The 26,077-nt window shown below is 48.4% G+C and overlaps 1 protein-coding gene across 1 annotated transcript in view; it reads right to left on the bottom strand.

Moving 5' to 3' along the window:
- Positions 1-25,770, bottom strand: part of LOC136106123 (gamma-aminobutyric acid receptor subunit alpha-3) — a 76,767-nt gene extending 50,997 nt beyond the window's left edge. The window contains exons 1-3 of the mRNA XM_065846228.2: positions 25,652-25,770; positions 16,421-16,549; positions 12,115-12,236 (exon numbers count right to left, since the gene is read on the bottom strand). Of these exons, the coding sequence (XP_065702300.1) occupies positions 12,115-12,236; positions 16,421-16,509 (211 nt within the window). The 5' untranslated portion in view covers positions 16,510-16,549; positions 25,652-25,770. The remainder of the gene's footprint in view (positions 1-12,114; positions 12,237-16,420; positions 16,550-25,651) is intronic.
- Positions 25,771-26,077: the final 307 nt, after the last annotated feature.

Below are 26,077 nucleotides of genomic sequence, written 5' to 3'. Positions count from 1 at the left end.
TAGTGGGGGTCCCTGCGGGAAACCGCGCTACAGCTCTCTAATAGAGCTGTACCATTACAGTTTCAAATTGCCTTCCTTCAGGAGACAAATCCGAGCAGGTAAATTGGCAGGAGCTAAACAGATCCGGAGGCTGATGGAGCTAATTGCAGGCATGTTTAAATGCAAAGGCCCAGGGAACCTCACTCAAACCCAACACGATCACTGATGCTGGCTGCTGGGCTTAATTCTCAGGTGCAGCCTGCTCACAGAGGTGTGAAAAGCAGAGGAAAAGGCAAAGCACTGGGAGCAAAAGCCACACACCAGCTTCAAGGTCGGGACACTGGTCCTCAGCAAAACCATGCACCAGCCAAACAGCAGCTCCTGTTCCCCCCGTTGTGGAAATGACATGGATAAACATCGTTTCCCCTCTGACAAGTTTAGAAACATTTTCTTAGCCCAGCCACCAGCAGGGACGCACAGGCTCAGGGGACACTTCTTGCTGACTCCAGACTTCGCGTTAATTGTACCATCCCACCAGCCATTAATCAAACGTCTTCCACTGGCATTTTTATTGAAAATCAATTTAATAAAGTAGGTGGGAGTCCACATGCTTCCATAACATCAGATAAATATTCATAGGGGCTTGTGCTGCTTTAGCTAAATGAGTTTTTTAAATTTAACTGGTGAAATTTCCTTGTTCCTTAATATACAGCTTGACTTGCCCTTGTTTGGGAACAGAAACAAGGTGGGACTCAGCCCTGCGCTGGCTTGCTCTCAGACACACCAAGGAATAATCCTTTGCTATTAAGCCAACACCTTTTGGCAAGGATATGGTCATCCATAATTGGAAATACTGGTCTGCTGGGGTCAGCGTCACCTGGTGTGAATCCCCAAAGCCAAGGCTGAATTGAGGAGGGCCATTTGGAGTTGAAAACTCATTTCCAAACACCAGGAGCGTGGACACCAGTTCTACCTCTGCGGGTGTGCCATTTGAGTCCTGCTTTTCCCTCCCTGTTTAAGCAGCTATTGTGCTCCAACAGCAAAAGCTAATGAAAGCCATTGGAAAACACATTCCCCTGATGCTTACTGAAGGGGGTTAAAAGGCTTCCAGCTACCAAAATACACAATGCGCCAGTGAAAGAACTGAAACACACCCACACAAAGCTTCAAAATTTATGGGGTTTGTGAGAAAAAGGGATGAGGACCAAGCTGGAACAACCTCTGCAGCCCTTGCTGGGAGCATCTGCCCTAGGGAGGGCAGGTTAACCCCTCGCTCCCCAAGGAGGCTGCAGAGCAGCCATGACCGAGGCTCCTTACTGCAGCCCTCCTTCTTAAAGGCAGTTATTAGAGTCCAGGGGGAAGAAAGGGAAAAATCTGACGCACTGATCAAATTTAGTTGAAAGGCAGGATTTCAGACAGTCCTTATCAGTGAGAGATTTTTCCAGCGTCTAACAGCTTCTTTGTTAACTGGAGCAGCGAGGAACTGCAGCTTCCAAAAAGCAGCAATGCAGGGCAATTCAACCACTGCCAGGGCTCTTGTCATGTTATCCTAGTGATACTCTTCTCTTGAAAGGCAGTGCTTCAGAAATCAAGCGCGTTATCATTTTGCCTTTGTTATTAACGCAAACTGACTTGTTTTCATCATTACAGCCTCGACCTAATTCCCCGCGCACATGCTCCCTACAGCAGCTCAGATCTCTGGACAGGATTTGCTTTCCCCTGTGCTTTAATGACATGAAGGTTGTGATGAGTCCCACAAACACACACAGACAGCCCAGGAATAGGGTTCAAAGAGCCCTCCCTGCCCCTGCACTGGCTACCAACAGTTGCATTTCCCATGTCCCTGCTCACGGGTGGAGGTGGCATAAAGACAAATGGATTCCATGAAGTGCCACCATAATCATTTTCACCTCATCCGCAGCAGCTCCTGACGCGGCAGAGGTGGGCAATGCCCACTTTATGATGCTATGGGATAGTCTAGTTCCTCCCAAAACTTTGCATTGGCTGTGGGGACAGTTCTGCAAGCTTCTGAGCCTATTGGTTTCTCCAATTTCCCCCCTATTAAGACAGCAATCCTGCTTCTGAGAGATCACCCTTCCTGGAGACAAACTGCCTGTCAGCAAACAATATTAAATCCAAGGTATCATATTTAACAGATGATGGCATGCTTTTAGTTTCTTCTCTCTTGGATGCGGGTCACACAACTAATGTAATCTCCAAATGCTGAAATCCTAGATGTGAAAAGGTAAAGCTTAATTGCCTTGAACAGCAACTCTTGTATTGACTCGAACATAAGGCCCATAAATATTAATATAGCTATATTTAGCCCCTTTCAATTAGACATACAAAATTAAACATCTTTCTGGGAACAAATCAGTCCGGATAGGGTTTGAGGTTTTTTTTTCTTTTCCCTTTTTAATGCCTTCTGCATCAAAATAATAATAATTCTAATAAAGCCAAGGTTTAAAAAAAAAAGGGGGGGAAAAAGAACAGTGGAAGGAGGCAAAGGTTTAAAGATACTTTCACCTGGCTCAACCAACTTGCTCCACAGGTATTCAGAAGCACATGTGTACTCCTAACCTTACCCCTGCCCCACCTGGTTCCCCCCTTACTTGTTAGATTCAGTTCTTTTTCTGGCTGGCAGCAAACTGGGACCCATTGAAGACGTGAGCACAGAGGGGGACACATGAAGACACCAGCCCAGCCTGGGACCTCAGGGTCCCAACAGGCTGGGAGGGGGATGCTGGTCAAGGGACTCCTGCCCAGCCAGAGAAGAAAAGTCCCATCTGCAGCACGGCCATGCCCACGCGATGTCTTCTGCAGTTTAAGACCTTCTCTTTTGTATAAAAATCACATCCACTCTCCTCATTTGCAAATTAATTATACATCACTTTCCTCGCCAAAGTGGACTTAATGGTATTAACGTTACATGAAAAAAGGAGAAGCTATCAGAAAGCTTCTCTCATAGTGATGGCTAGATTGATCAGGAAAGAAGAAAGGAGGTTTCATGCTTTTGTTCTTTAACCCTTCCTCACACGAGCAGACAGGGCCCTTTTCTAGGAAAAGCCTTTTCCAAGTTCTCAGGCGAGACCAAGTACATCTCTCCATAGGGAAGAGTTCTAATCTTACAAGCACAAAACCCTGTGATTCAATTCCCACATGTGCACAGACCCTTTACAGAAAACACGACTTGAGGAAAGAAGAGTTTGCGCCCTCATCTTTGGCAGGACAGTGACCTTAACTGGCTAAAGTGACATTGACAGCTCTCCAGGAGCTGTGTCTTCAAGGAAGTAAGTAGGAATGCAGGATTGCAAAAATCTGATATGGTCTGTACGAATACAAACAAGTTCCTCAATAAGAATTCAGGTGGGTGCAGTAAGCCAAATTGCTGGGGTTTGGGTTGTTTTTTGGTTTTTTAATGCTCATCAGATCCTTTCCTTGCCAAAGTTTCTTGTATTAAAACTGATCCTTCCAAAAAAAGAGGCATGTGAAACAGCTGAAATGACTTTTGCAAGGTTGAAATAGTGTCTTGAATTTTCAGACACAATTTATTTCGCTCCAGTCATGAATCATTCCATTCACTAATTCAGGCTGAACTTTGCCATCAATAGGATTTTCCATCAGGTTTGGGTTGGGAGGGGAGGAGGAAATAAATCATACGCTTTTCTCATGCCTGTTGTTCTCAGCACTTTGGTTTGAATTATGTTCTTCCAGAAGGTAAAGTGAACAGGCTGTCCTTTTCTCACAATGTAAATTGCAGATTAAAACCTCTCTCTAGGCTATACTGTGTGCTTACAATTGCCAGTACTCCATCAAGACTTGGGGTTTTTTTAATAAACATGAGCTGTATGTCCTTCAGAGGCAGATTTTTAAAGCAAGCTACAGGTTGGTACACATAGACAAAGAAATAATTACACAAAACTCCTGCCTGACCAGACTCAGAGTTTTGCCACTTTCTGCACCAGCATGAGAATTTCCCTCAGACTTTTGACAGTGGTTAAGAGACCATGCCTGGTTTAGCATCATCGTCTTGCAGCGACTCACTCTGCAAAGCCCCATGCATCTTACAGAGCCTCACGAACGCTCCAATGTTTTTATTTAATCAAACAATAACCTTTAAATAAATGAAAGAACATTAACAAGCTAACAGGTCTGAATCAGCTGCATTAATCCCCCCACCACAGGGGCCCAGGTAGATGTGATTTGATTGCTTCTTCCAAATGGAACCAGGCTGAGAGTCACCACCAACATGATCAATGACTTGGCCTCATCAGACACAATCAGTGCCTCTGTATAGGTACACAAACCACTGCAAACATTTTATCCTCCAGCTCAATGAATAAAATAACTGCTGTTTCCCTGATATTTGACCAGTTGGTTTTACCACCAGCTTCCTAGAACAAACCGATTAAAGTTGTTTTTAAACTCTATAATACCCAATAGAAAAAGCCTTATTTCACAATCCATATCAAAGACACATCATAAATCATTTATGTGGGACTAAATGAATAGAAATTCTAATAAATTAGTAGCTACTATAGTCCAACAGATCAATAAAGATATCCTTGCAAGCAGTTTATAGCCATCTATAACATCATCTACTAATGTTCTTAAAACCATCTAACACATGTTCAACACACTTAAACATCAGCTCCCCTCTTCCAAAGTCATTATAAACAAATAGCATCATCCTGTCTCCAACATGCACCCATCAGCTTCCCCTTGGGCATGGACCAGCTGCCCAACATTCGCACCCCTTCACCGCAGATGTTTGATCCAGCACTGAAGCTTTGAGATGTTACTCCAATACAGCTTCCTGGGGTAAAAATTCCTCCAAATGGATTCATTTCCCTAGAAAAATTTTGCACGATTTGGGAAAAATCTTACTTCTTGCCTACACATGCGGATGTATGGAGGGGTTAGCAGCTTGGGGCAGGCTCCTTATTGGAACTGCAGATAGCAAATGAAGGTACCATCTAAATAAAGGCATCCAAAGCAGCATGAGAAACACCTTCCCTTCCACAACCCTGACAGTGTGAGGGTTGGTTACAGCCTCTCTGGAGAGCCCAGGAGCACGCAGCTCAGGGACAGCCTCGTCGCTGGTGACCAGTTTTGGCCACACTGCCCCACAGAGAGGGTGGCTGGGCAGGGACCTGTCATGGTGGCCCACTCCCTCCCATGGTAGCCCACTCCCTCCCATGGCACAGGCAGCTGTGAGATGACCCAGGGAGCAGTGTAGGGAAAAGGGACCTGGGGGTCCTGGGGGACAGCAGGATGACCACGAGCCAGCACTGTGCCCTTGTGGCCAGGAAGGCCAATGGCACCTGGGGTGTATTAGAAGGGGGGTAGTTAGGAGGTCGAGAAAGGTTCTCGGGCTCCTCTCCTCTGCCCTGGTGAGACCACACCTGGAATGTTGTTGTCCAGTTCTTGACCCCTCAGTTCCAGAAGGACAGGGAACTGCTGGAGAGAGTCCAGCACAGGGAAACAAAGATTATTAAAGGAGTGGAGCATCTCCCGTGTGAGGAAAGGCTGAGGGAGCTGGGGCTCTGGAGCTTGGAGAAGAGGAGACTGAGGGGTGACCTTATTAATGTTTACAAATACATAAAGGGTGAGTGTCAGGAGGACGGAGCCAGGCTCTTCTTGGTGACAACCAACGGTAGGACAAGGGGTAATGGGTGCAAACTGGAACACAAGAGGTTCCACTTAAATTTGAGAAGAAACTTCTTCCCAGTGAGGGAGCCAGAGCCTGGCCCAGGCTGCCCAGGGAGGTTGTGGAGTCTCCTTCTCTGCAGACATCCAAACCCACCTGGACACCTTCCTGTGGAACCTCAGCTGGGTGTTCCTGCTCCATGGGGGGATTGCACTGGATGAGCTTTCCAGGTCCCTTTCCATCCCTGACATTCTGGGGTTCTGTGTGACCCCCAAAGACCTCAGGATGACCTGAAGACCAGGTGCCATTTCACACCAAAAACCATGAATCTCATTTCACCATGGGTTTTTAACCCCTCTGGAGTGTTTGTGATATCCCCAAAGCTTTGATACAGGCTTGTTGCCCTAAGCAAATTCATAACTTATTTAAGAGAAGACTTTCACCCTTAGGCATAGCTGTCAAGCCCGTATTCCTCACTTGCCTTCTGATGTGTGCATCATTTTCACACAGAGCTCCATTTCCCTGTACACCGTGGGTTTAAACAGCAGCACAACTGGGATTTCTGCATGAGAGAGGAGAGCATCGGGGCTGTGCAAATCCACAGCAAAGCTGCCTTGGGAGAGCCACACGCAAGGGGAAGACAACCTTATTTAAATTTGTTCATAGATCTTCACTTCAGAAGTTTGACAAGAGAGAGCAGGGTCCCCGTTGCCCAGAAAGGTAAATATTATAGAAGAAAATGTTGTTCGGGCAATACCTCAGCTTCAAATTTAAACTCATCAAGAAATCTCAGACAAAGACAAAAATCTGAGATAAAACATGGATTTTTTTTTTTTATAAGAAAGGATCAAATTCCTCCCTGGAGTAATCAATACAGGGCATGATGTCAGATCAGAGAGAAGAGATGAGAAGTTGGGAGAGGCGGGACATTAAGATAGAAAAACAGAATAAACAGAGTCTTGAAACCCTAGCAATGATAACAAGCCACAAAATACTACTAGGTTTGTCACCTAACGTTTCTCTTGCACAAACAGTAGATCTAGATAAAGTTTATGACAAACTGTAGGCAATTTCATCATCATCATGCACAGGTGAAAAAACTGCAGAAGAGGTCAAGGCCAGATCAAATCCATCCTCCCTGGACACCTGGGGACCAGGTCTGCTCCAATGGGACGTGGGACGCACCACAGCAGGACTCTGCCACCACCGCTCAGGTGTCCCTACAGCAATGGGCAGCGCCTGATGCTTCTGCCAAAGAATGAAGAGCAGCCCTCCCTCCACCCCTCTGCCCAGCATTTTCAACATTTCATCCAGATGTTAGGAAGTAAAAGTTGTCTAAACTTAAATCTGGACAATTAATCTCTACTAGTAGAACAATTTCTACTAGGTGACTCTCACTGCAAACAGACTTTTTTCTTGGATCTTGCCAGCCAGATAAGTCCTCATTGTTACAGTTTGAAGAACACTACTTTTGAGAGAAGGCAGTTCTACAATTTAATTACTCTATTTCAGCCCCTCTGCCTAGTTCTTACATACTAACAGACAAGCCCTTACCTGCAGGAGGTCAGGACAAAATGACAGATGCACTGAGGTGTAACATACCAAGCATCTCACAGGAATGGCTCAACCTAAAAGGAGCTGCTCTGAACCTAAGTCCAAAATCTCTTGGCCATCAGCACTCCAATCAGTGAAATGCAGGTGGCGAGACAGGGATACAGATGTTTCTTACTTGCTCAGAAGCCATCCTGTCAAAATACACCATCATTAAAAAAGCAGAAAGAAACACTGCACCACAGAAAGAAGAGGCAAAGAAAATCTTCAACTGAGGTGCGCTTCACTTATAAAAGAATAAAGGGAATGCATCAGCAGGATAAATATTAACAGGTGGCTACAGATCAAAACCATTAGCAGGGCAGAGCTGACATAGTAAGGCCAGATAAAAGGCACCACAGGCCCATGTTGGGCATCCCTGATTTGATCGTACTGTGAGAAGCAAAGCCTGACTGTACCAAAACCTGCTCAAGCCCAAGGAGATCTGCGCTGAGCCCAACGTGGGCAGGGAGATGTTGACACCACACAACAAAGAACAACTCAATGGAGATGAGGAAGAAGAGGCAGCCACAAGCCTGGGTTGCTTTCACTCTCCAGATATACCAGGTTGTGGTTGTACAAACTGGGGCTTCCCTGTTGTCTGGATGGGACCCACTCGCTGCCAATCCTGAGGACAAGGAATGGGTGCCATGGACTGTCCCCATGGGAGACAGAAACAAAGGGGCCAAGTGCCTTGCTCTGCCTAGGGAATAGCACCACTTTAATCCAGTTGCTTGTGTTTGCTGGTCCCAGTAAACCCCATGCTCACATCACGCAGACACAGACCAGCAGCATCAGCCACGGCTTCCTCAATGGGGCCGAATCAGCTGTTTAGGGACTCCAGAGACACGTAGTAGAAACTTTGAGGAAATACTGTGAGTTACCTTGTAAATGATGCTGCATCCAAGAGGGATAACACCGATCGATCCTAGCCTAGCTGCTTAACATAGTACAAATTACTTTTTAATTGCAATTGGAGAAACTGGCTTATCTAGAAAGTTTACAGCCCATCTTTTAGAAAACTGAACAGCTTACTCTCTCCTTCTCTTCCTTGGGGAAAAATCTTTTCCTCCTTGATATCCCCTGGAAAAGGTCAACAATTTTCTGGCTTTCCCTGATCACCTGATACAGAGACTTTGTCCATCACTGCTCCAGATGCCCTCTGGATTCCAAATCCTTACACCAATAGCAACTCGGACACAGCCCAGCCCCTGTGAAGCAGGCAGTCTCTGCTGAGATGGAAGAAATCCCTACCCTGTTTTGCAAACAGCTACAGAAAGGCCCCATGTGCCTCCTCCCAGGGCAGTAAGGTGCTCCCCAATAGCTTTGTATTGCCAAAATCTGTTAAAAGGATTTTCAAGGCTGTGAGGAAGTAAAAGGCTGAGATGCATCTGGAAACCTCCCCTCCTAGCCCTCTCCAGGTATTCACACAAGGTGGTTGTGTTTTGATTGCAGCACAATGGACCCAGACTTCATCAGTTAGGAAATAAGGCTGCAGGAGGTACAGCTGCCCAGAGACCATCACTGAACCTCAGACAACCCAACCACCCCATCCCCTTTCATGGTAACTGTGCTGGGCATCACACTGGCCACTTAAGGGTTGCAGAACTTCAATCACTCTTCACAATAAGCAGCACAAGGATATACGACGTATGCTTTTGCATCAATCAATCATTCTTGCAGGATCACTCATGGGCCTTATCACTCACATCCCACTCTTCAATCATTTCTTCTTTTTGGGTATATGATGTCTCTCCCTTTGTCAGCCAGTTATACCTCTTCCTTCTGGCCACATCTCCTCTCTCTGATTCTTGCAGCCAAGGCAAGCTCCAGGTTTTAAACTGGAGCCAGCTCTGCGGGGAACCCCAGCAAAGGCAATTTCAGAGCTATAAATGGATGTCCCTCACCGCAGCCCCTGTGGGGCTGGGCAGAAGATCTGCATGACTGCACAGCTGCAGACCGGGAGTGGAGGCCAGCGCTGTCCATAGAAACTCTCTCAGTGGGAGATTTTCTTATCCTGCAAGATTGGCCATGACAACAGATGTCTCCATCCCCTTGGGGTCCATTTCTGCTCCTCTTCTGACTTAATAACCAATCTGCCCTACGTTTTCTCAGGGGAAATGCAGGTTGTCTGTTGACAGTTCCTTTTTCTTCTTCATCACTCTGACTCCTATAACAGAATCTATTTATGCAGCTACCCCTCTCCAAGCCCAGGTTGTATTTCAGCAGTCACGGGACAACACAGAAGACTCCGTTTTGTCCCTAAGAGCAAGCCAGCCCCAGCCCACCTGGCAGAGACAGAGAGAAATCTCCTACCAGCCACAAAGACTTCCCTGTGACACTGACTGTCACATCCCCAGTGCTATGGGCTGTTCCTGCAGAAGAAGGGGTCTGACAGCTACTTTTCCCCCACTTTACCTCTTCCAAGCTAGCCTGGAGCACACTCACAAACCTCTAAGTGTCATCAAGACTGCAAGGACTCCTTGCTGGAGAGCCAGCTGTCCTGAGCCACCTCCTGGGGACAGGAGCAGCAGCAAGGCACAGGACCACCCTCATCTGGATGCTGGCTCTGCAGCACCAGGCACTCCCAAGCAGCCTCAACACTGGTTTACTTCAGTTCATGTCTGTAGCATCCTGGTAGGAAGAGGAGCTCTGGCATGGGAGCTATTAGAGTGGGTGGCAGCAGATGGTGAAAACAGAGGGGATAGGAAAATAAATACAAAGAGGCTATCTTAAGGGGAGAAGTCGCCACATCAACACTCTGTTGCTTACACAGTCTCTTTTCCCATAGCCTAAACAAACATTGCTCAGTTCCCGGCGCAGAAGGAGATGGCTCTGCTGAACACAAGGGACAGGGAACACAGCACTGAGCAACCCCAGAGGTTTTGCAGCACTGAACCCTGCTCAGCCTTTTGTATCCCTGCTCATGGTTTTCAAGGGGATCTGTCTCACACAGAACAGGGAAACCAAGGCCAAGAAGGGAGCCAGCATGTCCTGCTTCACATTTATCCACAATTTAGGCCAGTCATCTTTCCATTGGCACATGTGTGGGCACAGTACGATGACGTCTGACCTTTCCATGGAGACCAAACTAGGACTGCACGGTGCTAATGGATGCTCTTGCCTGACTTCTGTAGAAAAGCAAGTGGAAGATATTCCTGAGGGAAATGGGGAGAGACAGTGCTGGGTCTACAGAGACTACCCAATGCTGTCTCACAGGAAAACTGATGCACCTTGTAAGTCACTGAGTCACCCAGCACCACAGCTCCTAATTTGAAGCAAAGTAATCCCTTCCACAGATCTCACATAACCTTGGACAGGAGGAGCCCATCTCTTGCTGACTGTCATCCCAGACTATTTGATTAACCCCTAAGTCTGGGGTCTGCAGTAGGATCATTTCTGCTTCTCTGGCCACCAGCTGCAGTGGGAAAGGTCTTTCCATCTAATGCTCTTCCTGATGGAAGCCCTGACAGACCTCCAAGGAATAAAAGCCCAGGCTTGGGGAAAACAGGTCCAGCTAAAAGTGGGGAGACTCCAGCTCATCAGGCTGCCCCATACTCACTGACAACCAAGAGCCCCCAAAACCTGTAGCCTTTGTCAGAACCTCCCGTCTGAGTCCACAAGGGGACCCATGAGAGGAAATCAGAGGTGAAAGCAGTCTTTAAAAATGCAATGTCTGGTTCAGGCAAACACAATTTATTATGTTAAGCACGTTATTAAATGATCTAAAGCAACAGAGCAGAGATGTTCCGAGAAAGGTTTTAACTTCCCCAGCAAGGGACTCCTGGGAGTCCTCATGTTAATACTTTGCACGGGGTTGTCTGCAATGGAGCCTACGGTGAACATAAATGCCCTCTTAGTCCCCTTTCAGAACTCGTTTCAGTTAAATCAATACAGCCATAGGGGAGACTTCAGGAAGCAAAGCTATTAGTGGGAACACAGTTAATTCTGGGGGAAAGAAACAAGTAACAAAAGCAATAAAACTGATGGATGGCTTATGTAGACACAGTAACCCTTTCCTGTCTGGGTCCTGCAGCATGGCAGCCCATCAGCAGCGAGGATGCTCACTGGAGAAACCCTTCTTCCCCAGATTTTGCATGGTCTTTGCTTGGTGTCAAGGTCCTCCTGGACAGGTTCAAGGCAGAGGGCCACGGCACAGAGGTGGACATGGGGTTGGCAAGAGACAATGAGGCTGCTCTGAGGAGCAGAGGGTGCAATTCTGGGCTAGCACTATATTACCTGAGCCCCCAACAACATGCAGGAGCTCCCTTGGCAGCAGGACCTCCAGGGAATGGGGGAACACAGTGACTCCAGCTTTGGGTGGAAATCGTGGCCAAGCAGAACATTTGCAGCCTAGCAGGAGAGCTCAGAGGAGTGCAGGGATATCACCTCAATGGCCCCTTGGACCTGAGAGGGGTCATCATCTCTCTCCCAGCAATGCCTGTTGGTAACAGAGCACCAAGAAGCCACACAGGTCTATGTCTTCCTCATCTCATCAAGAAGGCTCACACCAGCCTTCCCCACAAAGCCCGCTGACCAAAAACCAACACCAGCACAAGTTGAAGGTCCTGCAAACTGGTAGTACCATCATTTCTGAAACAGTAATGCCTCAAAAAGTAGCAGAAATAAGTTTAATCATATTTGCTCCATCTACAGGCCTATCAATGTAATGTCGCAGAAGAGCACAACAGTCAGAGGTTTGCACCGCTTCTCACAAAATGTCAAACAAGAAGGTAGCACAGACTCAAAACGGGGAAACCAGTGACAGACTGATGTTGGCACTGAACCAACCCCCTCCTCCTTACAGCATCAGACTCATTAAAAAGTCATTTGTGCATCCTCTCATTTCTAAAGCTGCACCGCTATAGCGAACAACATCTCTCCACCCAACTGACCTCCAAGTCCGGGTCTCAGGCGGTTGTCATACCCATCCAACAGCCTGTCCAGGATGCGGGTGAAAATGGTGATGTTATCTTTGCTGTCATCGACGACATCCGAAACATGCTTCTGAGAAAGCCTAGCATGCAGGGGAAAGAAAAGAGGAAAAAATCAGAGAAGGAAACTGCTCTGAACAGTTACTGGAAATGAAGGGATGTTGGTTTATGCTCCAGCCTGCGCTGCAGTGGACCCTGAACTGCAGGATGGGAGATGCCTATTGATAAGATGATGTGCTTGCAGGACTCCCCACGGGACATCAACCTCCCTCTGGCCTCTGCCACTGCAGCCTTCACCATGGAAGCTGAGACATCACCTCCCCGCTGCCCCCTCCCCACCTTTCCATCCTCAGGGCCAGCAGCACCATGGGTAGGAGCCCTGGTTTTTTTGGGACCCTTCCCCTGCCCCCACATCCCCCACTTGCCCTAAGAAGGGTCATTTTACAAACAGGGGCTGTGGGAACCTCAGTTACTCAAGTATCTCCTTACAGGCAGCATGAAAGAAGTGGTACCAGTTATTTACCATATCAAGCCATTTCTTCTTTGCTCCCGGGAAGAGAGGCAGAAAAGTAGGAATTCAGTAAAGCAGGCTTGAAGCCGGAGTCCATCATTAAAACTCCTTGTGAACCATTTCTGTGGTTTGTTGAACTTTCCATGTTTATAAAACCAAATGAGTTTTCACATTCCTATCTATGCTTAATGCAAGAAGCCTGGAAGCCCCCAAATAAGATGATTTCCTGAGGGCATTTTCTGCCCCAGGTGGAATAAAATAAGCAGTAAATTTCTCAAAGCTCATCTCACCAAACAAAATCTTCAATGCAGTTTTGCAAGCCCAAGGGGTTCAAATAATACATTTGCATTTTGTGTCTCCCTTTCAATCAACAGAAAAGAAGCTTGCGAATCCTTCTGAAACTGGCTGTCTCTAAAGGAGATTTCAGACGACACAGACTACCAGTGCTGTGGCTCCAAGCACAGCTTTCCCCACCAGAAAGAGCTGTTAGGACCAAAACAAATGGAAAGGCAGAAGATTAAGTGACAGAAAACCTGAAGAAAAATCTATAGCGATGCAGAGATTGCAAGGAAGATGGAAGAGGAAATAAAAGAGACACCAATGAGGCAAAAAAACCCAAAAAGATTAAGAAGCACAGACAGGCAGCGGGATGGCTGGGGAAGCCCAGGCAGGGGGAGAAGAGGCTGCTGGAGCAGAGGGATCCTCAGCAGCAGCATTGGAGAGATTGGTGACTCGGAAGCACTGCCCAGATGAGGACCATGAATGCAGCAAACCAGAGAGGCACTGGCAGTGCAAGACATGGGTGCAATTTCCAGGGAGGGCACCTATGACCCCCTGAAGCAGGGTCCCACTCTAGAGAAGCCCCTAGAGTGCTGCTTTCTAACACTTCTGCCCCTTTCCTTCTCCTCCCCAGCCTCATTTTTCTCTTGCTCCAGTCGATGTGTGCAGAAGCACACATCAGTAATTGGAGAAACAAAAAAATAAGAGAAAGGGGATTATTATTGAAGGAGTTCAAAGCTCAATCCTGCTGCATCCCAGCTGGTTAGACCAGTTACCCTGACTATGCTGGTCCATTTGTAAATACTCTGTGAAAGGTGATGAGGGTGACAAATAGCAGAGCTGGCTTGGAGTTTTCTATCAAAACGTGCACCCAACAGAAAACCCTATTTCTGTAAGATAAAAGAAAAGCAAAATGTATTTTCTAGCGAAAGAGGAAAAATTCAGAACTGGGTATGAGTATTTTTAGCGTCAGGCTGAATCAATACTATTCAGTATGCTGCAGCTAATTGAAATATTCCATTTTGGGCAATTTTGACATTAGTTCACGTCGGCATCAATGGCTAAACACTCCAGGAAATTGCATTTCAAGTGCTTGAGGTTATCTTCTGCAGGGATCAGATCCCACTTCTCACAAGGCTGCTTGACCTCTGTGTTTTAGCAAACCAACACCAGCTATCATGGGAGAAGCGGTCAAGCCAGGAAGCTCAGCCTACACGAGCCCAACGAGGGTAATAAAGGGCTTAGACTGCACTTGCCATAACGTATGTGGGGGAGGAATGGTCAGGAAAACACCCCCAACCAATTGTCAGATCCAAACCATGAAAACACCACTGATATTACAAACTGTATCACAGCCTTCAAGACTTTCCATTCAAATCAAAACACTGGTTTGGGCTCTTCATCTGGACGTGAAATATTTGAAATAGCTGAACTCCCTGCAGTAACTGGAATTTTGAGGAATTTAACAAATGCCTACTGTAATTAGCAAGGTTTCAATTGTACTAGCTTTCAATGGATGTCATGTTAAAAGCAATCTGTACCAGTGTCTGCTGATGGGTATATAACCATCTATAACTTATGAATAGCTAGCACGCTCATGAAAGCTCATTCATTAATGTTTTATAAGCTATCTTTAAAAATTACCCATAATATAAAGAGCAAGAGGACAGATTTTTGTGAAGGAACTCCTGGCGGAGGCTCAGCAGTGATGGGAAAAACGAGTTTACAAATTTCAAAGCCGTTTTACTTAATCTGACATTTGAGGTTTTGACTTCAATGTGAGCAGTGTGGGATTCGCTCAGGAGGAGAAAGAATGATACATGCAATGGAGAGATGGCAGCACCTCTGTCTGGCACCTGATTTGGGCTAATTCTCCAGTCCAGCCAAGGTCTGGGCTGGCTCAGCTAACCTTAACATAAAGGTAAAGCTGCTCTTTAGCAAGGTATAAACCCAGGTCTCATTTATCTCCCTCAAAGCCCCAGTGAAGAACTCTAAGAAACTGCAAAGAGGTATTGGGATCATGGTTTTAAAATAATAAAAAGCCTTTAGGCAGGGAAAGCAGAGGCTTACAGCAAATTTAATTAGGATAGGCTTGAGGAAAAGTCATTACCTCACCACCCATCCCTGCGCACATGCTCTCTGAAGAGCCGGCTGCCACATCGCCACACCAACCTCCCAACAAGGCTCCCCTTGGATGCAATTCAGGAAACAAATCCTCCTGCAGACCAGAGCGATACCCGCACGGCAGGCGGCGAGGGAGCAGCAGCATCAGTGAGGACATGATGGGAAGCACAAGGGCAAAGGTGGGGCAGGCAGGGGCAGGGCTGTGGGCGCAGGGGTCCAAACACCCCCCTGCAGATGGCACAAGGATGGGGACAGGTGAGCGGTCAGTGCCTGGGGCTGCCTGTGCCTATGCAGGTAGGGACAGGCAGCCAGTTACATCGATGTAAGGGTCAGCATCTACATGTCAAGACATTCCAGGAATGCACTTGCTTATACAAAATTAGATCCAAGCAGGCAAAGCGGTGTGGGTAGGACAGGGTAGGAGTGTGGGCGAACAGCTACGTGCAGAGGGGTGCGTGAGGGAAGCAGGGGCAGCCACGCTGGCACCTTTTCATGCATGAAAATCCTTGATCGCTGCTGGACTTGTAACTCACTAGACAGCATTTCAGTGTCCGTACCTGGCACTCTAAAGGCTTCTCTAAATTTTTCATGATGTCATGTATTATTTGCATTTCTCTCCCTCTGCGCAGAACTCCTCCCTCTCCAGGGCTGGCAGGCTGTGCTGGGGGTTCCTCTGCCTCTCTTCCTCAAAGGGCTCTCTGAGCTCAACAAAGCTCAGCAGAGGCTCTGGTGGGATGCACAGGAAGGTTGCACAGCCTGTCACAGAATAACAGGCTTTTGTCTTTTTCCCAACAGCTCCCAGAGGCTGGGATGGTGAGACTGCTGGCAGTGCTGTCTGTGCTTGGGACATCCAGAGCCTGTGCACCCAGGGACACCGACCCAGGCGGAGGGTGAGCAGCTGCCCAGAGCCCCCCAGGCTACAGCAGATCAGGTGTGCTACTTGTGGGTCATTATACCATAAACAGCCAAAGAGTAGAAGCAGTTTCATTTTCTTTTCTTCAAAAGAGTATTAAAAAATTTAGGGTGTGGGGGAATCTCTCTTCCAGGTTAAAATTCATCCCAGCCAGAGTGAATTGTGCAGAGGCCAAATCTGAAAATTGGTTTTGTTGCAAAAAATGCTGACAACTGTCCTTGGTGAGAGCACCTCATATAACGCTAATGTAATCAGTCAGCTCAGCCATGAGGGACTGAACAGTCCCTGGGTGAAAGTGATGGGGACGAGGGGAGGGTCAAACACAGCAGAGACACTTTTTAGTGCCCTGGACTACTTCACACAAGTACTGGCCCCGGGCTATTTAAGCACAGCAAGAGGACTGCAGCCTTGGCCAACAGCCTCAGCACTCACCACCTTACCCAGCATCAGCAGGGAGAGCCAAAACCAGGACTAGGATTCCAAGGCTAACAAGAGAGAGCGACCCCGTTCCCAGGAGCCTCAGTGCCATGGTCTCAGCACGCAGCGACCGGCAAGCGAGTCTCCAAAACCTGCCAGGGTGGGCACAGAGGGGAAGAACAGAAAAGACATTTTATTTACTAGGAGAAAAGCAATCCGCTTAGCTCAGTTTTTCCCAGCAGTTCATCCATGTTAGCCAGCAGTTGGTGTTTCTGGGGTTCTGCATTTGAAGTCCCAGAGACCCCTCGAGGGACCAAAGGCAGCAGCATCCCCTGCAGCACTGCTGGCGCTGGGGAAGCCGCAGCACGGGCTCAGAGCCAAGCATGTACATACACACACAAGCCCTCACCCCACTTCCACAGCACATCCAGCAGCTGCCCAAGTGCTTCAGCACCTTTCAGAAAGTGCATAGATCCACTTCCAAAATGATCACACTACTTCTTTCACCCATCGCTTCCTCCTCCACCCCGTACTCTCAGTCACTGCCCTCCCCTTGCAGCAGCTTCCCCCGCTAGCTATGCTGCCTTGGGGACACACACAGCAGAGCCACTTGCAAACTCTCAAGACCTATTTTTTCCAAACATCGTTTTTCTGGACAGTTAGTCCCTCATTTAATTCTGGTAATGACACTGCCAGAAATTCTTATTAAGTTTGGGCACTGAGGCCCAAGGTAGTGGGAGTGTTAGACTGTACTGCACTTAGTGTGCTCAGATTTTTCATTAATGCCCAGTTTTACTTTTATTATGATGTTATTGCACATTTAACTGTCTTCCCCTTTTATGTATCTCATTATGTTGATGCACCTTGGAACAGCACTGCCAAGCAACAGCCTGTATAAATACAGCTTGTCGTGATGTCTCCCCAGCACACCACCTCATCTCTGGCACACACGAGATTCAGCCAGGCACAGCCAGCCAGTGGGAGCCCCCAAAGCCATAAATGAGGGCTCACTTCAATCACAGCCCGCAGAAACCAAGACAAGATGCTGTTGCCAGCCAAATTTGACCTCTGAATTTCCCCACTCAATAAGCACCAACATGACGCAACCTCAGGCAGCTCCTTCCAACACTGGAGGAGGTGCTGGGTTGAAAGCCAGACCCCACCACCTGAAGGGCATTTCTCAGCTGCCCCAGGATGAAGGGGGCAGGTGAGCTATGCAAGTGCTACCAAGTGTTTCTACACACAGACATTAGAGCTGGGAAGCCCCAGCAGAAAGAGCAGCAAGGAAACACCTGGAGATAACATAAATCATGTATGTGCAGCAATGTGTATCTGGCTACCCCTGCCACAGCTGCATGGAGGAGGAGAAGGGTCACAAGGCCAGGTCGGGTCATGTGTTGCACCACAATTCTGCATTTAGCTACCCCTGGTCACCCCACAACACCCTGGCCCGATGGTCTTTCTGGATGCTCTGCCTGCTCCTTGCTTTTTAGCTCAGTACAGCTCCAGGCGGACATCAGCTACCATGCAGGTAGCCTGACACTACAAGTCCTTATCCATCCACCTCAGCTTTTGTTCTGGCAAAATATTCACTAATGGCAGACACAGGAAAAACATAGTGTTGGTCCCTAATGTTGCCTTGCACAGAGCACATTTCAGACACGTGTTAACTTTGCCTTCCTTCCCATCACTCATTTTAAAACCTTGCAATTATCAGTGCATGGATTAATTTTGTGCACATGAGCACTTGCTGGTGTGCTCGGGCCTCATTTGATCAGGATGCTACCTGGGGAAGCGCAGCCCTGGCACCAAAGGGCACACGCTTCCCAGAGGCTGCAGGAGCCTTGTGGCATGGGGACACCTCCACCTCTGGTGGGACAAGCCCTGATTTGGGATTTCTCCTCTGGCTCCAGCTGAGAAGGGACAGGCAGTCTTGGAAATTCAAGTATTTGCTGATAAAGCACAAATTAAGAGTCTGAACATCTGTTCTGTGGGAAATTCAGACAGTTAGGGGAGACTTGTGCCAAATCACAACAAGGGCAGCTAAAACGTTGCTGTTTCTTACAAGGCAAATTCAAAACTCCTTCAATTAGCAGCTCCTCAACAGATTTTCCTTTCAACTTTTCCATTTCGTTTCACTTAAACTTGCATATTATACAATAGGATTTAATAGATTATTTTTTTCCCCAAGGCAATTTCAAACACTAGCCAAAAGCAAAAAAAATATATCTATATTTGCTGGCTTCTCTTTCCCCTCCCCACATCACCATTGAAAAATTTCACTAAAATCAACACTTTCCCATTTGACTGCAGATTTCAATAAACGATTTGTTATGGCAGAATTTGCAGTGTCAGCAGTTTTTGAACATGGATATGCACACAAACTAGGACTCTCTGATTTTGCAGCAAGTGCCTCCCAGCTCTACAGGAACTGTTTTGACTGGTTTGGGACCATCTTTATTAGATTTGGTGAGACTGTGGGCTGGAAAGATGACACATGAAAGGTGGGACAGAGCAGATAAAGTAAAGAGAGCCAGAAAATGAAGCTGCAAGGTCATTCAGAAAGAGATAAGGTCAAGAACAGTGACAAAAGCCAGAAGCACTTACATCTTCCACGTAGGTGTGTATAGGACATGCCTGCCTGTCTGTGCCAAGAGGCTCAAAACATTTCCAACAAACCTTGGTTCATAGAGTTTCCTTCAATATCATGTGGAGACGAAGTCCTAATTTTCTACTTTGGATGGTTCTGTTGAGGAAGGTGTTAGCCAAGAATAACAGGGTTACTTGAATAAACTTAGACATGTGCTTAAGTCTCATTTTAAGCATCAGAACCAGTTCTATATACCTGTATTGGGAGAAAAATCTGTTTTCACTGTTTGCCCAAGTGATTATTTTGCCAGCTACAGCTCGGTTTGCTGGCACAGAAAATGCCCCCAAAATGGGGTATGAGAGTACACAGATGGCTGGTTTGCCATGGTTGCACTTATGGGCTTAGGAAGGATATCACAGCATGGAAAATATGGAAAATAGCTTGGCACTGTTTTCTACCATTTTCTTTTGGTTCTTGTATATTTTTCCCGTGGAGCTGGACAGAAGAAGCTGCGTGGCATTTTCCTTGTTCTTTGGCTCCTTTACACCTCGAGATGGATTGAAAAGCAGACCCAGTCCTGAGGATTGTGGCTGACGTTCCCAATAACACAAGGGCTTCAACTGTTGGTCATGAACACTGGTAGCCTTGGGACATTGAGCCAGGTGGGAAAAACAGGAGGAACAAGCCCCTCATCACCCTGTTGCCGGGCAGGGAACTTGTCTCTGGAGGATGCAAAGAGGCTTTTGCAGAGGAGGAGGTTTCACCCTTCAGACAGTTTTAGGAATCTTCCAAACCTCCGCATAGCCAGAGCCCAGTGATGTCCCCAGGGCACAGCAGCTCTCAGCATCACCTCTGCCCTTTCCTGGGGCTCTCGCTAGTCCAGGCCCAGCACCAACCACAGGGACACACAAAATCTCAGCCAGTACAAGTGCTTTATAAGCCCAATAGCTACTGACCACTCACAGCCTCTCTAATAACAAGGTTTTCCACCTAGCAGAGGAAAGCAAAGGAAAGGAATGGAAACAGCCATGAGTTTGCCTCAGGAAAAGTAACACTGGGGTCCTCCAGCCCAAACTAGTGCTTGTCCTTGCAGAAGGCACTTAAAATGCTGTTCAGCTGTCACTTCCCACTCAGGAAGGCTCTGAAACAGTCAATACCTTGATCTGAATACCTGCTGGGATCCCTGGTCTGATGTAACTGAGGGGTTAGGAATGTTAATTGGATAGTTATAGTCTTAAAGAAGAGAAACAAACAAACATCACCAAACAAAGAAAACACGCATCACAACAAAATCTCTTACTAGGTCTTACTGAGAGGAAACTGCATCATATCCATGAAGAAAAACGCAGAATGTACAGATTTCTAAGCTCAGAAAAGGGTGGTACAACTCCTTAAACTGAACCCTCTTTCACGTAAGAACATCACCCTATAGTTTCTGGTTCTCATGTATGCCTCTGTGAGATGGAGCCCATAGGGTTGGGATGTGTTCAAAGCAGCTCCGCACTTCCTTCCTCCATCTGTCCATTGCTCATTTCTTAATGGCACAGTTAGCAAATGCATTCATCCCCAATTCTGCAGTTGCTGGTAACCTCCACAGCTGAATCAAATGCAGATTTTCTAAGGAGCCCCACTAACACTATGCAGCTGGAATCCAGCAATACTTTTGGTTTACAATTCCGAGCACTCTGGATTTTGGCAGGTCTCTTTATAACCACCTACCTAAAGGCATCATAAACATACCAACTCCTCTCCAACACATGCAGTCTGTCCAATCTCCAGAGCATCGCAGCATAACAACACTCCTGAGAAATACAGCTTTCCTGTTGGATGCGCAGTTCTGGAAAAAAAGAACTGGAAACCTTCCTTCTCCCAAAGACAGCAATGTGTTCCAACACCTACTCCTGCAGAGGTACGCTTGGGAATGAAAAAAAAAGTGCTGGTACCTTCCAGATCAGCAAAGTACCTTAGTAACCATGTTAGCATTGGGTATCTCCTGACTTAACATACTGAGCCTGATCTTTTCAGAAATCCGTATTCTAGAAACCATTATATATTCTGAAATGCCTTCCTAGGAAAGAGTGATTAGCACAGGCTTACTGCTGACAAGGGAAAGACAGATAGAGCTCTGGAGGTGGAGATGGAAAGGTAACGCTTGCAAGAAAATCTGGGAGAACAGCCCAGAGAGGGGGGGACTGCAAGCACCAGGAAGGGAATGAAGACAGAAAAGGCCCATAAACCCACCTAGGTACATTTGTAGGAGTTACATCAGCATCTCTCCCAAATTACTGCCTCTTTCAAACATGTACAGTCAAGGGAACAATCTGATTCATTGAGCAATAGTCTCCATCATGCAGGCAGCGTTTGTGAAGCAGCCCAAAGGAGATATTTGCCCCATTATTGCTGTGTACCTGCAGTGTCCTTGGGTCAGCACCTATACCAGTGGCATCAGCTGAATGAGTGCTGAGCACTTCCAGATCCTACACAGCTCACAGCCCCCAGGACCTGCAGCTGCTCCACATCTTTGCCAAGTCAGGTATCTCGGGAACGGTTATGGAATGAAGAGCTGGTGTGGGAAAGCCAGCTGGAAAACAGCCTGGGAAGTAGAGGCAGCCCAAATACAAGCACTTCTACGTAAGGAGAGAGTGATGGAGACCTGGTGGGTGCCAAGCACATCCACCCACCTGCACAGTAGCACAGCACTATAGGTGACCTCACAACACCTGCATATTTACCCCCAAAGTCAGGTGCACTTGAATAGCACAAGAAGCTCCATCAAGCCCTTCCTCATGACACTGGAGCCTCTGCAAAACAGGTTGCAGGCATCAAGAGAGCTCCTTTGACACCACTCAAGGATTCCAAAATAGTCTGAACTGCACAGGCTGTGCTCTGCCCAACTGCCCCCAGTCCTCCCTGAGTGCATCAGCCGTGTGGTGAACACTGCTGTGTCTCTTCTAGCACTTCTTTGGGTAAAACTCCAAGCTCTTTCTGCAGAGATGGGCAGCCAGCAGGTGCTCAGTGCAGCAGCAATAAATGCAGGTGGTGCACATGCTGCCCTGTGTCCCTGTTGGGGAGGTTTTGCTTCAGTTCTCAATCACTTCAGCTCAAAGGAGGGTATTGTTTGAGGGTAGGGGCAGCAATGATCAGACATGGTTCATCTGGAAGCCTGGAAACGATGGCATAAGACACTGTTGGTGTTTCACAAGACCCTTGTCCTACTGGTTGTTTGCATCCCTTTGTTCTGAAATGAGCTAACTGGGATGCACGCATACACTGCACAGCACAGGCAGAGACACCCAAACCAGTGCGCACTGGGAGCAGTCTAGCCCTGCCAGCACCATGCTCTACCTGTACCAGCCAGCACAGAGGGTAGGCTTGTTCTGTTAGCCTGGACCAAGGGCAGTGCTCTGCTTCCATCATCTGAGACAGCCTGGATTTCTCTGACTTGCCTCTCAGTTTAGAGCTGCTTTGTGCCGTACGGATGCTGCTGACGGCCAGAAGCTACTACAGCATTTTACAGGAATAGGAGAACACGAAACAGGCAGCAGTACCTCCACCTACCTGAATCAAACTTGCTGTTTACCGTCTACTTAGAGAAACAGCGCTGGCTCACAGCAAGAGGCACATGGCAGAGGGACCACACGGTCTTCAACTCACAAGCATGAAAATGTTTGTCATAACCTGCCCGAGGGACACACATTGGCTTGTACCCACAAACACACACCGCACAAGCCATAAACAACCTTCCCATGAATCTGCCACACACATAAGGCACGAGGCACATGCGATGGTTATCGAACGTGTTGTCTGCAGCTCTGTGAGAGATGCCAGCAGAAGAGGAGACTCAGAACCAGAGGCACAAGGCAAATAAATTAAAGATTCAGATGGAAATCTTGGGAACAAGCCTTAAAGTGGATCTGCTCTGTAGAAAGCCTGCAATGGAGGAACACGTTCTGTGCCCAACTCCCAACCCAGCTTTAATTTTTTGAAATGAGAAGCTGCTTGACAGTTTTTCCTCATCAAAACACAATTAATCCCGGTATTGCATCTCTCTACTCAAAAACACATCCAGAGGGACTGTAGAGTGATTCACATCCACAACTGCTACAGGAAACCATTTGCACTAGAAGTGTAACAAGCCAACACTGATTCACCCACATAATTACAGGCAGACACTGATTCACAGCTACCGCAACTGCAGACAGACTGACTCACAAGCAAAGCAACTGCAGACAGACTCAGGCTCACCAGCACAACTGGAAATACAACAGTGGTGACAATGCTCAGAGTCTGCAATCCTATGTACACACAAATCCTTGGAAAACTATCTAGCACTGTAACCATCACAAACACAGCTAGCCAAGCCCTGCGCTTACTCCTGGTGCTCTCGACCTTCACCCTACAACCATCTTTCCTTCACCGATGGAACAAGATCCACACCTCAGCAATTGTTCCTTCCCTGACAGCCCTTGCACTTGCCAAGCACGACTGTCAAAGCCTGAACCCAGGAGCAGAGCTGTATGATGCATATTCACACAGTGCATGCAGGCACAGTAAGTGTATATGGTGCAAGACAACAACGTACATCCACTTTGATACCATATGTCTATGCACTGACTGCGTTGACTTAGTGTTCCCAGAATATAAGTAAATGCAAGCCAAGTATAATACATTTAGCCCACGGGCAAAGGAGATGGCAAAAGACTCACCACTGGGCAAAAGCTTGAAAGGCAGGATTATTTACTACACTCTCTGGCTGGTATGTAATTATGTCAGTGTTCAGCCTGGGTATTGTGCTACTTTTTGTAAACAGTTGGCAGGAATACTCCTACTGAAACAAGGGGCTGGGCTGCTTCTCCAGTGTTGAGAGGAACAGTCTGAAGAGGACAAGTTCTACTTAGAGAAGAAGAAACTGAGGTGAAAGAATAGATTAAGCAGGAAAAGATTAAGGGAAAGCGAGCGTGAAGTGGGACAGGCAGCAGCCTACAGACAAAGAAGAAAGAGGAAAGGAGAAAGAACAGAAGGCGGAAAGCTGCATGATGCAGACTTGTGATAACAAGCTCCAGAAGAGAGGAAAAGCAGCAGCCTCCAGTGCTGAGTGTATCTTGGAGCGGTGCAGAGAATGCATCTGTGCGTACCCACACGCCGAGCTCTGCCACACGCTGCAAACCAGGGGATTCCAGGGGAAAGGACGCAGCCCCAGCCAAGCATGTGCCATGGGGTCCAGGTGCTGCCGCAACACCTCCCGCTGCTCAGAGTGCCAAAAGGAGCAGGAGCGTCAGGCTTGCGCGCTCCTGCCTCTGTGCACACGCACTGCGGGGCACCCAGCCACCACTGGCACAGGCTGAAGGGCAGGCTGGCAAAGTCCACCACAACAGCATCACCTCCAAACAGCCTGAAAGCCTTTATCCTCCAGGGTAAGGAGAAAGTTAAGAGACAGACTATGGAAAGGAACTGCCTGAACCACACGTAGCATCTTCCAGTTGTAGGCTGGACCTGCCTCACCACCTGTTATTTTTCTTCTTTATACCCCTCCACAAGAAAGCCAAGAGGACCAAGAGACAAAGGAGCAAACCTGCTCTGCTGCTGCTGTCAGAACAACTCAGGTGAGCAGCCACCCAGAGCTGCTTTGGCCAGCTAGCCCACAACAGCCAAGTCCCACCAGAGGGTCCCAGTTGTCCCTTACTGTCTGAGGACGCTGCTGCATTTGCAGCCAGCCAGCAGCAGATTCAGGGGAGAGACTGTGGATGCAATTGGCCAGGGAAATGAACTATTTGTTCAATTATACTTCTCTTGTCCAGATGAGAATCGTTCTGGCAGAAGGCAGAGCAAGGAACAATGGATAAGTATTGCAGCAGGGACTGTCTACTGCTTAATTGCATTATGCTACTCCTTTTTAATGATCCTTATCTCAGTCCTAGTAACTCCAAGTGCAGGAGGAAAAATCTGGAGCTCTTTTCCCTTTCAGCCCATATCATGCCCAGAGACCATGGCCCCCAAAACCCCTTTCTCTCCCCACTTACCTCCCCACCCCGACACAGCATCAGTGCCCATTAGGCCTAGCTGCAGGATTCAGAGGGAAATTTGGCTTTGCTTCATTACACCGTTCTCTCCCCACTTGTCCCTTCCCCTGCATTCACCGTCCGGCTCTAGGAACAGTGCTCAGCGTTGTCCTCGTCCAGACATTTTTCACCACAGCCGATTACACCTCTCCCTGCTCTCCAGCCGACAGTGCCATGCGGGAGGGCTGGACCCCCAAGGATTCCCAGTGAGGGGGGAACCCGGCACGGCTGGGGCTGCCGCTCTGCTCCAGAGCAACACGCTCTGGAGTTGCTGCGAGAGCGGAGATGCTCCGACCCCACAGCCGCCCTCCCTAGCCCCCCGCCCGGGGGATGCGAGAAGGGCAGAGCTCCCCTTCCTCCGCGGGGCTGCTGCTCCTCCTGTTGTTCACCGGCCCATAGACAATAGCCGGGGGGCGGCGCAGCACCTGGGAGCCCCATCCCCGGCCGGGGGTCCGCACTGCCCCTCGCTCTTCCCCCATACCAGTTCCCGGCGGGGCGCTTATTCGCCGTTCGGTGCAGCCGCCGGGGAGGTGCGGAGCGGAGAGAGGAGACCCGGGGGGGAATAGGGACGCGAACCACCGCCGCCGCCCCCCGCCCGCACTCACCGCCGCGCCGGCTGCCCCAGCGGGGGGCGGCCGGAGTCCGCTCCGCCGGGCTGCGCGCCCCCGAGCCCGCCCGGCCAGGGCTGCCAGCCACCGCCTGCGCGCTCCTCCGGCCGCGGCGAGGGAGGGAGAGAGGGAGGGAAGCAGCATCCACCCGCCTTCCTCCTCCTCCCCGCGCCCCGGAGGAGGGTTTACCCACCCGCTTTGTGCAGAGCTGCCCTCCCCGCAGCGCAGGCGGCGGGGACTGGTCGCTGTCGTCCTCCCAGCCCCGGGCTGGAGACACCACCCAAAGCGATGCCCCGGGGTCTTTTGCCCAAACCCCGGCCTCACAGCACCGCTGCAGTCATCGACGTCCTTTCCGATGAGCAGAGCAAGGCTGGCTGCTCCCAACGTCTACCTGTTGAAAGGGGGAGCTCCCCAAGACACCAG

Source organism: Patagioenas fasciata, chromosome 11 (assembly GCF_037038585.1).
Source record: "Patagioenas fasciata isolate bPatFas1 chromosome 11, bPatFas1.hap1, whole genome shotgun sequence".
Classification (NCBI taxonomy): domain Eukaryota; kingdom Metazoa; phylum Chordata; class Aves; order Columbiformes; family Columbidae; genus Patagioenas; species Patagioenas fasciata.
This window is presented reverse-complemented; position numbering and strand designations above follow the sequence as displayed.